The sequence below is a fragment of the Synchiropus splendidus genome, chromosome 7 (assembly GCF_027744825.2).
Source record: "Synchiropus splendidus isolate RoL2022-P1 chromosome 7, RoL_Sspl_1.0, whole genome shotgun sequence".
Taxonomy (NCBI): domain Eukaryota; kingdom Metazoa; phylum Chordata; class Actinopteri; order Syngnathiformes; family Callionymidae; genus Synchiropus; species Synchiropus splendidus.
This window is the reverse complement of record NC_071340.1, coordinates 20,006,243-20,023,811: the sequence shown is the minus strand read 5'-3', so window position 1 is coordinate 20,023,811 and position 17,569 is coordinate 20,006,243. Positions and strand designations below refer to the sequence as shown.

The window sequence follows — 17,569 nt, the reverse complement described above, 5'->3', positions numbered from 1 at the left end:
CTGCACCCACTCTTTGCCAGCACAGACAGTCGCCAGTGCTCAGCCTCTCCAGTGAGTTCTTCCTGTTGTGTGAGTTCCACTCACAATCATCAACACAACAAACAGCAAAGTGAATGGAGAACATACTTTATATAGTTTATAACTCCGTCAGATGATAAAACCTTGAGAGATATCTGAGATATATATATATAAAGTAGATGAATGACTTGATATTGTGGGTGTAATTATGTGTGAATAATGGAAATATGTGACGTTAAGTAGAGCATGAGGAGATTATATTCATTGATAAAATCTGAAAAATAGAGTGTTTATGTTTTATATTTTAAGAAAATCTACTAATGATTTTGGATGGATAGACATTATAATTGAGGAACTCCAGTTAATAATAATAATAATAATAATAATAATGCAATCATTTAGAGAAAAACATGTCAAACATTTTTTGGTTTCATTCAGGTAAAAAAAACGAATGTGAAACTCTATTTCAAAAACACAAAACTCAGAGTTGAGAACATCCTTTGTGGTCTATTTATGTTTGAGTGAACAGCTGTGTGGCTAATATTTTAAGAGTAGAGCATTAGAAAATTATATTTTGCCAATGAGAGGTAAAATTCGTTGAATAAAAATTCAAATATTCATTCAAAACTCAAACACACTAACTAACTAAATGAAATGAGTGAGTGAAGTATCTTTGAAAAATCAAATTGTGTTGTGGTGAAAAATACAAAAATGTGGAGACCTGCTTTCAAAATAGACTCAAAGTTAAATGAATGTTAGCCTGTTAAATAGTCCATTAAATAAAGATAAAAAATACACAAATAAACTTGAATTGAGGTGAGATGGATTTAAAATAATTTGTTTTCTGAATTCTTTTATTAAAAAAAGGCAAAAACAGAAAAATGAAAATAAAAATGTGCAAAATGTGAACGATTGATGACTAAATCCTAACTGATGTGCATTGCCATGCAAAATAAAACAAAAAGAAATCAATTCAGCTCAAAGGTGAGGAGGGTTAAACAGCCCTGCTGTAATAAATATCGACTTCATCTTGCTGCTGGGTAGATTTGGCATATTGGCTGCCTGACACATTGACTCACTTCTGCTTTGTAGTACATGTGAAAACAGGAATGGATATCTTTGACCTCAACCCCAGCTCAGGTAGATCACGGACACGGAAACACAAACTTACAACAAAAGCCTTCAATGTGTGACAACTAGCTACTTGGAACGGAGACGAATCCCATCAATCCACCTAACGTTTGTGTCGACACAAGATTGAATGTTGACTAAAATGCCACTTAGGAAAAGTGGGTCGAGCACGTGTACTAGTGACGCAGCACACATTGTTTACAAAGAGCGGTTGGCCAGAACAGCTGAGAACCCAAAGCTTCATGGTATCTCCCTTGCAAAGTACAACAACTCAATAGCAGCATAATCTTATTCCTGTAAGAGAGATTTTATGTAAATCTCTTAGGCTTCTAAAGCAGCACAGAAAAGGCTGAAAAGGAGGGAGAACATGCTGAAGTGTCTCTTTTCCCCTGAGCTGAAAGCACAAAATTGAACCCAATTAGATCGGAGGAGGGTTTATTTTAGCAAAAGAAAGCAGGACTGGAGTATCGGTTACAACACTTTTGCTTGGTTTCTCTGCCCGCATGGCTCTGAGGTCGGAGCACTCTGCTGAAGTCTCCCGTTTTTTTCCTCTTGATCCATTATTCATCCTTCCCCGGTGGAGCGGTGCCTCCATGGCAAATAGGCTTCCACAGCTACACCAGAGTCCACTTCACATGTCTGACTGCTCACACACACACAGCCACATCATCAAACAAAGATGCCGTTGGTTACACACTCACACAAGCCGGCTCGCATCCAGGACGTCCACACGGGCGCTTTCACATCTCATGAGCGGATACAGCGGGGAGCGATAGTAACAAATGAGAAGTATTTTCTTGCTGCTGGTTTTCTCACCAACGTAAGCTCATTATCGGCCTGAAACCAGAGCAGCCGATACTCTTATGGCTGTAACCTCAGATGAAGAGGATGAAGACCTTTCGGAAGATTAGCTGCTCTGCATATTAACAGATATTCTTTAAAAAAAAACAAACTCGGCGAGAGCGACTCAGAAAGCGAGTGACAGTAGGACAATGGTGCATTTAAATTCAGGCTGATGCTTTGTGAACCAGACAAGCAGAAGTGGAGATTGTCTCCCTTTAGTTCCTTCCCTTTGGCTGAAAATGACCATCATGCATGGGCTATATTTGGAGTGAGTGTTTGCTACGTTACCCTGGTGGGATGGTGCCTCTGGCTGTCCCCATGGAAATGCGCTGAGTGCCCGGGCGGTTCAAGTTGTTCTGTCCGTTTATGGTGAGCGCATGGTGGCCGGTCAGCGAAGGCATCACGGGGGAGCAGGGGAAGTTGGCGGTTGAGTGAGGTGACTGCACCTGCTCGGCTTTGGCCGGCCCGCTTCCGACGTTGATGTTGTTGTTGGTGCCGGAGGAGGCGGTCGTCGGCGACCAGAGGGACGTCCCAGCAAAGGTGTTGCTCTGCCGGACGGCTGTTGGCGCGTTTCCCTGATTGGCCGCGGTACCGCCGTGGTGCTTCCGACGCTGTGAGGCGAGGATGGCATTGGACGCCGCTCTGGTGCTGTTGACAAGGATGCATTGCTGACAGGAACAGGGCTGTCCCGAGCTGGCGCCCACAGGCCAGGACTGGGATTTGGGGATGGAGCCCATGATGAGCGGGTACGCCAGGTCCATGCGCCGGCGAAGTCGCCGCTTGCGCTGGGTCTGCCTGTTTGTTTGGGACATGCTGTTGAAGTCGATGAGGTAGCAGAATCCAAGAGAGGTGAGGTCCAGCCAGGGGTGCTGCTTCTCGTAAGCATTCTGGATGGTCACGCTAATCTCCATGTCGTACGGCGTCCACGAGCCGTTGTCATTTTCCCACTCCCACACCACGCCTTTACCTGGCGCTGACGAAGGCTCGTAGAAGTTCCTCTGCACTGGTCTCATGGTTCCTAGGGAGGAGAACCGACACGTCAGTCATTACGGAAATCTGAAGCTCTGAAGCTGCTTCTAATGGAGAAAACTGGAGCTTAAATCCGTCATTCTTAAGAAAGGAGTGGGGCCCTTGGCCCTCTACTAAAAGCTTTTTTAACGCCTTCGGGTTGTGAGGACCGCGAGACGCTCAGTTTTAATACATTAGCCACGTATGGTGGCAGTAGTGAATCACTGAATTGACTTGACAGCTGCAAATCTGTGACAGTTACCAACAATAGAGAAGTTCTTGAAAGGAAAAAATGATAAAGAAAGTCATAGCGCCCCAACAGTAAACGCTGTTCATGAAAGCACCAGTAGAAGCAGTTTTGAATTAGATTTAATGGCAATATTTTCATTTACACTTGACTAATATCTTCTTTGGCATTTAAATAAAAAATATGATTTTTATTTTATGATATTTAGACATGGTTTTAATATATTTATTCTATTCATTTTTTTCCAATTTTCTCAATAGTTTGCATCAAGTGTATTTTTCTTCTTCAGTAAATTTGATGAATATGACTTGAACCTGGTTGTGCTGCCGGTTGGACGTTTCGTTGACAAATCTTTGCAGTGATAACGCGGTTTCATGTCATTTCACAAGGTTTTGGTTTGTTGACGTGTAAGTAGATTAAATATGGTAAATCAGTTCCACTGAATGGGCCCTGGGTCCATGTGTACTGGGAAAGATGGACCCCGAGATGAAATAGCTGAAGAACCCCTGACTTAAATGACACTTTTGATGCAGAAAATGGGAGGAGAAAACCAAGGCACCACCCTCTGAACCCTCCAGCTAACTTGAACTGAGGCCTCCAGGCATGGTGTTACAAATGGTGGCTCTCAGGCTCCTCCACCTGAGAGCTGAGTTTGCACCCGCTTGGAAAAACATCCTTGTGAGCGCCTTTAATGGGGTATTAAACTGAAGGAAACACACCCCGTCCGCTCCGTCACCACTGCCTTTCTGCTAACATCCAGATGTTGGACGTCAGCTGGCAGCTCGGTGCCTCCCTCCACTGCAGGTCACTAAGCTCCCACCTTCATTATAACACAATTACTGCGCTCACTTGGGAAATCAGGGCACCTTCGTCTATCCATCTCCTGGACACACGTCAGCGGGGACGCGCCGACACCCCCCCCAGCTAATTTAACGGGTAAGTGCCTCCTCCTCTGCCGGGGCGCTATGGAAATGTGTCGGAGCGTGAATGGGACGGTGGCATCTACCGGTGTCGTGGTGGATCCAGAAAATAGACGTCAGCAGAAAAGGGTGACCTTGAGTCGCCACTGCAGACGGCTGCTTAAGGACTCGGCCTGATGGCTAATTCCATTCGCTGCCGAAAACACACACACACACACACACAGACGGATGACTGCTCAGTCAGCCAGCAGCTGCGCCTCTCACGACTTCACTCAGTCATGTAGAATCTTTTTTTTCTCCGCACTACCTGCACTACCTCTCTCCTCTTACCTAAAGAGTTATAAAAATAAAAATCCAGAGGAAGACTTTGTAGATATCAGGACATGAACTCAAACTTTCAGCGTGTGATCAAACATTCCAGGTGGAATGAAATATTCATCACCGTAATTGATAGCGGTATAACTGCATTAGCCCTGCGCTCCCATGACAGCAGTGGACAGCTCGCTCGGCCCGCAGGGGAGAATTAGCTCAGAAAATGTTTCAGGACAGATCAATAATGGCACCGATCCAGTCTCGCTCAGTGGTGAGTTTTTGAATGTTTTGTGGTCCACTTCAACACCGACACACAATGAGTACTACACTGACAGCATTGTGATTCTGGATCTCAAAAATCACTGGAAACATAAATAAATCATTTTTTCACTTTTAATCTTACGTCATCTTCTGAATTTAAATTATTCATTGACCAAGAGACCCATTATTGGATGCTTCCACACCTACTTTAATTTAGTGTTTCGACTCATAACTTGTCTTGTTTTCCGCTGATGCTGTGTATTCAAACTAGAAAATCACTCAAGAAAGCGAAAACCTGGGCCAAGCTGCTCATTAACACCCATAATTTTTCAACATATAATTCAGTACAATTTCAGCTTCTGCATATGACAAAACCTCTTTATCTTATACTATTATTTTTCTGTATCACTGAAGGAGTTAAAAGTCTTTAAAAACTTTGAACAGTGCAAGAGTTTCTGGAGACATTTACCATTTAAAATGGAATTGAATTTATGAATTTATACACAAAATTTATGATCCATTTGGTCACACTTTCTTCACCTCTCATTTTCATTAGTGTTATAATCAAGACCACTGCAACTGAGTCCAAGACATAATGGAGTCTGAGACAAGACCAAGACAGTGTATATCAGGAGTCTCAGACTGATCCACGAATGAGCTGCAGTGGATGCAGGCACACATTGGTGAACAGATCAGGTCTCAGCAGCACCAGTCTGACAGCAACAGTCTTCAGACACCTTGGTGTTTCTGGATCCTCCTGATGGGTTAGGAACAAAAACTGTGTCCTACTGTGGCCCTTTTGTGGATCATTTTGAGACCCCTGATAAACATCAAAGAAAAAAAGAAAACAAAACTGAACAAAAATTCTTCTTTGACCATTTATGCTTACCGATAACCACCGATAACTCTGTTGGTCTTGAATAGAAATCCAGAGTCTGTGTCGTGCAAAAGTGGTCTTAAGACTGAGACCAATCTCGAGCACTACAACACTACTATATAAACACGTATTTGAACATTTTCAGTTTTATCAAAACATTTCACTGTAAGTAAGGTGCAGGATCTGATGGGATATAAATAAACCAGTCATTTGTCTGGGGTCCCCAAACTATTTGTTAAAGAGAAGCACAGAAGGAAGTGCGACCGTCTCCACCGACCAAACAAATGCTGATGCAACTCATTCCTTTACAGAATGCCGCTACTATCACTGAAGAGTTGTGCATGTTAAGCTAAATTAGACAAATAAAACACAGAGCTATCAGAAGCTGTGCAGTCCAGAATGTTCATGGTAACTTTTGCCCTTTGAGTGACCCAGTGGAGAAGATGTGTTGACATCATAACGGCTGAAATGACGCTCATTTCCTCTGATTATTGAAGCAGACAAGTGTTGATGTTGGCCGGTTGAGCCTCACAGGAAAGCGTCCACTCCCCTGCTGACCCCATGTTCTTTTGGCTCCGCTCCTGTTTGGTGTCCTCCCTCTTTCCATGTCCGCTAAGTTACGAGGGACTGAGCCCATCAGGTGAACTCAGAGTCCCTCACCCCCTAAAGAGTGCAGGTGAGGACACACTGACCGCTGGTGGGTGAAAAACTTCAGTCTATCTGTTCTGAGAAGCATTTGTTTTGCAGCAAATCACTCACTGGAATGGAAAGGCGGGCGACATCAGACTGCAACAACATGGAGTGAAGCAGACTCATCGTCATCCACAGCCAGACCTGGTGATGGCTGAACACAGCATCACAATGAAGACAGTTTGACCTCGCTATGCTTGAAGCCGTTCTTTTCTTCACACTTAAACCCTTCACAGCAACAGAATTTAATTTGACAAAATGCCTTCACCAGGCATTTATCTGGCCCTGAAACACACTCAGTCAAACTATTTCCTGAGGAGACAGCCCTGGCCCAGTTTCACGCGGCTCTTCACCAAATGAGCCGCCGAACTGGCTGCCATTTTGGTCGAGTTGCTGTTGAGATGATCGGATATATCGGATTATACAGGAAATAAGTAAGAACTATACCGACAAAATGTCAAAATATTGTATCGCATTGTAATAAGACTTTGACTTGGGTTTATCTTTAAACTTCACCGCACGTGCTTCAAGGTGGGGTGCTATCTACACCGCTTGATATTCGAAGGAGGATCACAGAAAATGAATTTTAAAAATCCATGTACAAGAGACATACGCCGGACGCTGACCAGAAACCTTGTGACACACAGGGATGTGCTTCAACCGCTATACTGCCGCTAAGTCAAGTGACCAGCGACCTGCTCGACTTACGTTCACTCGTACTTAAGACCACAGCTGGCAGATACTTTTTTATTCATTTTTTTTTTTTTATTCAATGTCTGGCACCGCAGCTCATTGCAGCCCAGCATCGCGTACGACAGTTACGGCAGAACAGTATCCCAGCATCTCACTCTCACACAGCTATCTACCACTGCAGTAGTACCTATAACCCTTGCGTCGGCAATTACGTCCAATCCGACTTACGACCAGTTGGTCGGAACCGATCCCGGTAGTAAGTTAGATGTATTTGTAGGATGTGGCTCTTGTCAGCAGCACAGTAAAACAATGTGGCTCTGACTGGTTTAGAGTAACCACTTCACTTCTCTTTGCTTTTGGACCGAGGGAGGAAACCAGAGGACTCGGAGCAAACCAAAACAAGAGACAACATACAAACTCCAGACAAGGTCAGAGTAGCCTAAAGCTGCAGGTTTGAAAATGTCTCCCCGACTAATTCTTCTGATATAAAATAGGGAGAAAACTGAGGCATTGTTTGGGAGCGCTGCCCATTTCTTAGAGGTTGTCAACCATCCTCCCTTCTCCATCTCCTCCGCTGGTGAAGCCAGCGTTCGCCTCCACCATCTCGCCTGGCTCCCCTCCAGCTCCGTCTTGCCCGGCCATTCTTCACATTTTCCACCCTGTCACCTCACCGGACCCCCGTCCTGCTCTCACAGAACGCGGACGGAGAGCGGCAATATCCAGGGGCGGAATAAGAGCCCACATCACCTTGTAGTTAATGCTCTTCTGCTGGGGAAGTGGCCGGATCAAGCGTTTACATTACATCCTGATAATTTATAAGCCGTTGCAATTTCCCTCCTGCCGCGATGAGCCTATTTAAATGTAGAAGCTGCTCGTTTTCCTTTTAAGCACAAGAAGAGAGGCCAGTAACAGGTCCTGCACCACATGCCTCGGATCTGTCTGTTAAAAATGAGCTCACCAGGAGGAATACTTAGGAAGAGAGGCGCTGCAGTCGGACAGCACAGGCCAAAGTAACAATCTCTCAGTGCATTAGTTAGCGTTATTATCTGCCCTCGGACGAGAGATGCGGAACAAGGCCTTACATGGGGTACGACTTCTACATTTAAGACCGTTTCTCCTTTATTCCCATGATGTCGTAAAGTCTTGGAAGTTCAGTTTAAGGTCAATGCTAAATGAAAACCTCTCATATGGAAATCAATGGAACTGCCTCTGCCAGTGTTACTCTGTAATTACTTTCCACCGTAAAGGCACAGGCTCTGAAACCTCGAAGCACACGCGCTTCCTGGGTCAGCTGAGGCTGTTCCTAATTTCCTTTTACATTTCGTGACATCCAGCCGAAACAAAAAAGCCTGCTGAGCAGAGAGCCCTGTTTATGTCCGACAATATGCTAATAGATTCTACAGCATGTTGGGAAATAAAATAATTGAAGCACGTTTGATGTTTTCACATAAACCCCACAGCGCAGAGTGAAAAAAAAGCAACTTTCATCTTCTAAAAATAGGACTTCACAAACAATAAACCAGCGCCGGCTGTTAGTATGATGAAGAACGCTGCCGAGCGGTTAAAAATGCATCACTCGCAGAGCGAGAGGGAGAAGAGATCTATCGCGAAATACGAACTTGCCATTGAAACGCGACGTCAACAGACAGTGGAAAGCGACTGCGGTACCTGGAAGCGCTGTCAGAGCATTATCGTCTCAGCAACGATTTAGGAGAGATCACAGCGCACAGTAAATGAGGTCGACGCTAAGATGGTCTTACCACAATGTAAGGCGTGAGATCAAAATTTGCTAAGCTCATGACTTTAGTTTGAGGCTTTCGTTTCACACAACAAAGCCCGAGCCTCTTCGAATGACTGGAACTGAAAAGATGAAGAGGTCGGCGTGCACTGGCATCTCAGCAACTAGAAAAACACAACAGTACTTCTGCGACAGCTGAGGAAAATGTGTGATCTGTCTCCAGATAATACAAAGAGAAATATTGATAAGTCATCTCATTTACTTTTTATGGAATTAGTAACCCAAGTAATTCATTCAAAACGTAGCAGTTCCTTGTAGTTTCTTTCTTTCTTTATCTATTTTTAAGTTTGTAATCTTGTGAACTTCTTAAATTCCTCTGGGCTGGACTATGAACCCAGGGTCAATTGGTTACGGCAAGGTATGGTAGCTGCCACACATTTACTCCAGGGGAAAATGTAAATGGAAGGAACTGATAACTCCATTTCTTTAAAAAAGACATATAAGCTAACGACAGATGAAACTACGGACGAGCCTACGGAGGTCAGAGCGAGGCGATTGTCATTATCAGCACAATGTGTTTTGCTGAGCTAACAGGGTTTCCGCCTCACGTGAAGGAGCGTGGCACACGGCCATGTCTTACGTGAGAGTCGCCACGTCATGAGAAAAATGGTCTCTTTTTAAGGATGAAATCTCACGAGATCATCGAAGCACAAGGATAACCCGTAACACGTCAAGAAGGTGGACAGGAATATGATGGTTGTTGGCATGATTTTCACCGGAAGAAACCTCATCATGACTGAAGTCTGTTGCTAGTGGAACTCACACATTATGGTCGGACATATGAAGAGATGGACCGCTGCTCATTGCAGTGAGATTTACTTCTCATGATTAAAAACGAACATTTTTATTCTCCCCAACTTAGTCAACATCAAAACATTCTCCCCAGCCTCAATGTTCCTCTATTGCTTCTTATTGGCTGCGTTCCTTGAGTTTTTTTCCAGACGCGCCTCTGCCTCAGTTTCAAAAAATCCAGGTGGAAACTGAAAAAATGAAAATAAGATAAAAATGAAAAGATGAAGCAGAACGCCAAATAGATGTTTTATGAGGATCCTTTTGGAGCATTGACCGGTTGTTTAAAAAAAAAAAAAAAAAAGTAAATGGCCTTGTTATTCACTTCGATATTTTGAAATGGCTCACAGTCATATGAATTCATTTGAATTTGAAATGAAAGCACAAGCGACAGACGCCGGACACGCGCCAGCAACCTTTAGGGATGAACGCTAACTGCAAAATCAAGTGGGCTGTAACTGACACAGTTTTATTGAGGTCATTGCTAGCAATGACCTCAATGGGACAGCTACATTCTGAAACTTGCTTGCAGAACCTACACAACAAACGGAAAAGTTCATTGCCTTTTTATGAAAATTTCTTTGAAATCTGTCCTTCCTATTTTGAATTATGGTGTTAACCCAGATACACAGAGACAGACCGGCAGACAGTCAAACGCAGACCTCATTTTTGTCTAATATCTTATATGCTCAGTCAGAGTAAATAGGGGACGTGATTATTGTTATTATTGTTACTATAATTTGTGGTTCTATGTTGAGTGAATTTCACATTGAGCATTGCACTGAGTGCTGTTAAAACAGGCTGGAGCAGCTAGCATCCACCCTGGTTCTCTGACGTGCCTTTGTCTCTGCTGACGTGATGGATGAACAAGAGCACAGGAGGTTGGTGATGGTTGAGAGGTTGGAAGAAGGGAGCAGAGACATAAAAAGAATGAGAGAAGGGATGGGGTGTAAAATAGATGAGACAGCAAGAAGACAGAAGCAGGGAGGGAGGTAAAGATAGTCTAATGGAAGGAGAGGTGGAGGAAAGTGGGAGGCAGGTACAGAGTGAGACGCTGGATTGGATGGACAAGTGCCAGTGGAGAAAGTCAGAGTAAGGCGGGGAGGAAGTCGACGAGAGCAGGACTTCAATAACCAAAGAAGATGTCTCACTTCTGCTGCAGAAAGTGAGAGCAGCAATGAAACAGTGGAGAGAAGAGGCTCGGTTCCCACTGCAGCCATCATCGCCTCGTCTCCACACGGGCCAGAACCCTTCCTGTGTTCTTGTGCAGCGTTTGCACTTTGTGAGGTTAACACAGAATCTGGAGGAAACCGAGTCAAAGTGCTGTCCACCTGCCAGCTCCCGCTGCAGAGAAGCAACACACTGAAACAACATCCCGGTTCCGAAATGTCGGAGGCCCCTTTGCCTCATTTAACCTCCGTGGTAGTTTGATGAATGAAGGAGAACACGTTTTCAGACGGAAGTGCGCTGGAGCTAAAAGTTCAGTCCTGGACTTCCCTCTGGTCCCGTCTCTTAGAAAGTAAAAACAAAAGAAGAAAAACTGAAATGAACTCTTTTGGAGAACTGTCAAACTAAAGCAATGACTTACAAATGTGTACTGGGACTCGGAGTGTGTTGTGGTGGATCCATTTTGAAGAGGACACCACAAGTGTGAGGTTGTCTCCATCTCTTTCACACACTCGTCAGCTCCTTTACGACCAGCAGGAACCTTGTTAGCATGTCAGCGAGATGCCACAACCTCACAAGGGCAACGCAGCAGCAGGCATCGCTGCAGGCTCCACACACACACACACACACACACACACACACACACACACACACACACACACACACACACACACACACACGGTCAGTTGCATCAATGACAGACCGTCTCTGCCAAGGAGAAGTTCCACAGCCCAAGTGAAACAGGCTTCTTACACTCAGATGAGTCTCGTTCACACACTAGAAGTGAACCAGACTCATCAACTTCATTGTGGTAGGACAGCTGATCCGTCACAGCAGAAACAGCTTTCAATTCTTTTTTATGGTTGTTGTTGTGGACCAATGAGGTTTAAGTTTCAATCCATCACCACATTTTTGTCCCGAGGCAGCAGCCAACTGGAGGGCGTTTTGAAATCCTGGTGTGAGTCCAATTTCAGCACGGAGCTGTTGACTATCGCGCTGGCACATTTGAAAACGTCGAACAAGAGAAGCTATAAATCGTCACAGAGAAAATCCTCAAAAGTCTGCAGTTTTTCCAAGTGGAGAAGTCGAGCTATTTGAGAGCAGCAACTGATGAGGAGGAGGAGGAGGAGTGAAAATCAATTACGATGACGGGTAGTTTAAAATATATGTTGACTTTACAGCCTAAAATGTAGTCATATAATATGGCTGATGTAGTGCTAGACTCATTGATTTGCCAATACAGGCCTCAGTAAGTATTAGGAAGTGAGCAAGGCCATAGGATTTGAAGGAGTGATCAGAAACAACCAAGCATGAGGCCACTTTGGACAAACAAGATCTCTGTCGGTTCATACCTGCCTATACTGAGAGCTACGTCATGATTCATAACACAACTTAAAACTATGGGTCTGTGGGTCACATCAGGCCGATGATATACTTCAGTCATAAATCTATTTCATAACATGGCTGACAAACACACAGCTTTCCCTCCACAAGTTCCATAACGCACTGCAACCTATTAAGCAGCCTTTCAGCCAGGATTTTATCAAAAGCAACAGGGCGTCCAAAGCTCAGCCCACAACCTATTCACCTCCCAACACCACATGACTGTCTTAACTTGCTTTTTAAAAAGAGGTTGTCAACATTTATATATATATATATATATATATATATATATATATATGTATTTTTTTTTTTTTTTTTGAATGACTGACTATATTGTTCCCTGTTAAGCCCTGCTTGCATTCGGCAAGCATGTAATCCTCCCCTCCCCAGCGCAGTTATCAGGGAGCGGGGGGAGGAGCTTTGTGACAAAACAACGGCAATTTTTTTTTTTTTTTAAGCGTAATTAAAAGAGTTATTTTTGTTAACGACTGTGTTAAAATTGGAACGTGTCGGCGTCAATAACAGTGCTTCCATGCCGCGAGGGTGGCGACTCGTGAGATATGGATAACCACCACATTGCAAACAGAGAAACAGGCAGAAACACCCTCTTCATAGACACCAGTGAGATGACACTCTGAGTAGTGCATCATATAGGCACTAACAATGGGAAATTTAAGGCGTCCTGCTGGGAAAAACTAGGCGTCCTCCGAGCTAAAAGCCTGCAATTACGCCATTAAAGCAGTTGTAGTCTAAGAATAGTTTTTATTTTCAGTGCTGTTTGGAATGCGACTTTTTGGTTGACACTTCTGACTGTTTTTCAACCGTATATCAGGTTCCAACTGATTCACAATTTCGATAGCTGCGGTTATATTCACACTTTGTGCATACCTACAGTAGACTGTTTAATGTGTGTGCATGTGGAAGTGTGTAGGAAGGATCACTCAAGCGTTACTACAAAACACTACCAGTTAGCTGCTGTAATGTTATTTTATTGTTGTTTGCAGCGACATGCAAATCTCTGCCAGACTGAAGGCATCAAAGGAGGCGTGGTCAGGGCGAGGAGACTGGAAAATCGGAGCAAACTGGAGCGCTGACAGAAACGCTACATTTCTACTTATGGAGAAATTTACTTAAAGAAACTTACTATAGCGCTCCACTGGGATCTATTATCAGTTTAAAAGCCCAGACTACTACTGTTTCACGGGCTACTATTCCATTTCACCCAGCAAGCCAAGAAGGCATAGTATCAAATAAGACAGAGACTCAACACTGTAAAAGGCTTTAGAGCAGATTAAGTGCTCGATTCTGTCCAGTCCCACATCGCTCCCCTGATATGCGAATTGAATAATATGGAGACAGCGGTTGTTGCCTCAGGATCAGCTCTTGCTTCTTTCTGCACCATTGAAATCCAGTGACAAAATATCCACACAAAATTGGAAGAACAGGCAGCATCTTTGTAACTTTCTCCAGCACCCTGACTTATTGTCCATTTGGGGGTGTGTCGCCATGTGGTTATACAATCCTCAACTGTGAGTTTTGTGATACGCAGGTTACCATTTTTAGACATTACATATCGTGGTGGAATTTGGTTTGCATGCTTTTATTTTGGCGAGCCGCTGAGATGGTCGACGTCCGGTGCTGAATGTTGGGAGACAAATAAAACTGGAGCAACAAACAGCACCAGTGTTATTTGTAATGAACATGTAACTCGACACATATGATCTATTTCAGACCAAAGGAGATTATTGTAGAAAACGTTATCACTTCCTCTTCTCTTTGTAACAGGGGTTGTTGTCTTGCTATCACAGCAAGCAATTACTGCTAACTCAATTGAGCAAAAGTGAAGGTGACACCCAATATTTCAGGGTTCCACCTCCGACATGCAGCTATCTCTCTCTGTGACAACGTCGTACATCACGTCAGGCATCGCAGCAGGACAACAGCCGTACATTAGTGAAATCATTGCATGCGCTCGGCGCTGAACAGATTGATCGCCGATCCCATGACAGAGCAGAGACTGTTCTCCATCAGACTGGCCCCCGTCGAACACGAAATGCTCACAGCAACATGACTGTCTCCAGAATGAATCACACGCTGCAAGGACGCTGTACTTAAAGTCACACGCGGCCTGGGATCTATTACCAGGAAGGGTGCTGACGACCAGAGAGGCTGTTTCATGGAAGGCGCCGTGATGGAAAATAACTGCCGCGGATATTACACCTGACAAATAAAGTGGGTCGGACTCATTGAGATGAACAGCCAGCAGATAATAAGTTTGTGGGGAGAAGCTTCTTCCAATAACTGTCGGTCACAGTCTGAAGAACAATCGAGCAGTCCGCGATGCATCTCGCGTGAGGTCAAAGGTCGTGAGATTGGCGCATGCCAACAGCCAACAAACACAGTCAACATTTCTTACAGACTTTGTTGGAAGACCCCCACAATATTTCAATGATGATTTATGATAATATTTTCTGTTACAGCGATTCTACACCACCTAAACTTAAAGCTGTGAATCTGTACTGGTGCCTCCAAATGACCTAATAGCTGCAAGAAAGATGCATAATTTATAGAGAGCTATCCTCAATTAATAATTAATTATTTCCAGAGAATTCTGAGCAAATCCAGTGCAGTTTGGGTTCAACTTTGAAAATTCATATCTATATATAAACCGGGTGGGCAAACAAGGCCTGGAGCGATGCAACACCATCGATGCAGAACTTCTGTGATGCCCTTGAACTTTCAAGAATCACATCACAGGTGTGAAAGTCCACAGCACTTGCTGTGAAAAATACGTAAAGAGTTGATATATTCTCGTTTAAGATGGAAAATACTGACTGCTCTTATTTCAGATGCATAAAAAACAGCATGTTAGAGGAATATTTTTAAGGTCTTTTCGTTTTTTATGGAAAATTTGATTGTCCAACTTAATATATACAATATATATATATATATATATATATATATATATATATAGAGAGAGAGAGAGAGAGAGAGAGAGAGACAGAGAGAGAGAGAGTGCTGTGTGAAATACCACACACACACACACACACAATAGAAACAAAATAATCCAGCATGTAAAATGAACCAAAAACTAAAATACTGTTGCAGTAATAAAGTTATATAGTGTATTACTGTAATCATAATTGTGTTATTAATTGATTTTCATTTCTTTTAAAATTATATTTCTGTGTAAAGCGTCTACTGTAAAGTTTCTAACTCCAGTTAATGCTGATAAAGACATTTGCTATGTTATTTTAAGTATCGTTGCCTCTTATTTCCATTGCAAACTGACGGTGGCAGGAGCCCAGTGACAAGTCGGCGACACCCTGTCAGATTGACCTCCATCTACAAAGTGAAAGACTGACATGCTTCTCTTTCCTTGGTCAACACTCCATCAACATCCAGAAGTTTCCATGAACGTCGAGCGCTGATGTGTCCAGGAGAGGAAGCGTGAACTCGCTCCAGCTCTGAGGCTGAGCTTCTGACACCACTGCCCTTCTCAGCACTTCAGGTTGCTACTGGCTCTCCTTGGCTTTTAAGCTTTCATTTGCTTCCAGCAGACACGGTCCAACATGTCGACCTGTCTTCTGCTCTCTTAATGTGCTCGGTGCCATTAGTGGGTTCTTCACTCTTGCCACTAATGACCACCCACGTGTGATGAATTTCTTATATTCATGTCACTGACTAACAACACACTGAAATAATCATAATAACAGAAGTTTGGCTGTTAAATTCCACATGACAGTGAGCTTTAAATTCCGCTGTAAATTGTCTTGGCATCTTAAAATGATTGATTTTCTCTTTGATCCACAGCCGTATTTTGTGTGTAGTTTTATGTCGCCAGGTATCAGGTGCATACCAGCATTTGTTCATTTGAGAACGGACAATAGTCATTGCTCAAGTTTTAGTCAAGTCTCTACTTCAATGGTCTCAGAAAGGAGAACTAAGAGGTGTAACTATTCCACTATCTGAGTTCTAATGTTAGAGCTTGTTCCCTGCCTGAGTGAAGGTGCTGAAGTATCATGGAGTCTTGTTCATGAGTAAAGACTGGAGTGACAAAACAAAGCTGTACTCAGTCGTGAGGACGGTGAAGAAGGTAGCTGAAACAAGGCTTCTCTTCCAGCTTTCTTTTTTTCCATGTTCCATGAGAGGCTCACTGTAGAACCAAAGAGAATCCAAGTGCACTGGCTAGGGCTTCTCACCTAGATGCTTCCTAGATAGTTAGGTGTTTATATTTTTTAATAATAACTTAATGTCTCATCCGTTCCGGAGAAGAGATCCTTTTCTTTTGAAGAAAAAGTCTTTTCTTTGAGGCTCCAGCGATTTGTCATGCGACTGCTGCACGTCACCACAGAGCGCTGGTGTGATCCAGAGCAAATGTGGAGACCAAAGCGCAGTGGAATTGGTTGCACTGCTCCAGTGTAGACCAAGACTGATCAAAGGGGGGGGGTGATCTTGGCTCGCCTTGATCCGTGGTGGCCGTTGTTACGTCACCGCAGCTCTGGTCTCTCTCTCAAACGATGCCTTCTGTAAATGTGACACGCTTATGTAAATGAAACCGCTGCCGTTTGACAGAAGACCAACACACTTGCTTTTTCACGCGTCGCTTCCAAACATCTGGCTCATCCTGTCTTTCACTGCGTGGACATGGAAGCTTATACGGTGTAACCAGTGGACGGAGCTAAATTTGTCCAAGTAATCACACATTTAGCTTCTGTTTAAAAAGAATAATTGAAAAAGCCTTTAAACTAGAAAGTTTAATTTGATTCCAGGCCACTGTAAAATGGAAAGTCACTTGGGAGAAGCTCCGAGGAGTTAGCACCAACAACCCCAATCCACCCTGAAATTTACACCACTCAGACTTAATCGTCCCTTTTTCAACCTTGTTGTATCTTCAGTCCTCATGATGCTGCGTTGTTTCTGTTCATTCAAGCCGCCACCCGAGCTCACGTGTCTTGGGCTGCGACCCCGAGTGCTTCTTCTGACAGTTGTTTACTGTATCTTCAATAACAAGAACGGCCTCTGCTTCTGGTTGGAGATGTGTGGCGTTTCTAAGCATAACTGTTTACAGAGAGGTGATTTGGCTCGGCGACTGTGGAGTTTTTCTGCTGACTCACGCATGCATGTTGGCGGTGGTCTGCCTCGTATGCATGTGGAGGCAGATCTACAGAACTCACACTGACAAACACAGGCTTAAATGGAGAACACGCTGATCATATTTATGCAGTAGCAGACTGAAAATTACCATCACAGGAGACTGATCCTTTGTCGACTTACCAGTCTTACAATTGGTATGAACTGACAGTCTGTTTCTGTCGATTAAATCAGATTTAAAAACGTACAAACAAAATGTTTATTTTTATGTTCAGAAATAAGACGATCTTCTTTGTTTATCAGGGTTTCCATAGTTCCTGTTGAGCCTCCACCCCAGC

The 17,569-nt window shown here is 43.7% G+C and overlaps 1 protein-coding gene across 2 annotated transcripts in view; it reads right to left on the bottom strand.

Moving 5' to 3' along the window:
• dtx1 (deltex 1, E3 ubiquitin ligase) overlaps positions 1-17,569 on the bottom strand; it is a 41,641-nt gene that overhangs the window by 15,272 nt on the left and 8,800 nt on the right. For both annotated transcript variants that reach the window (XM_053870164.1, XM_053870165.1), the window contains exon 3: positions 2,281-3,010. In XM_053870164.1, coding sequence (XP_053726139.1) covers positions 2,281-3,010 — 730 coding nt within the window. The remainder of the gene's footprint in view (positions 1-2,280; positions 3,011-17,569) is intronic.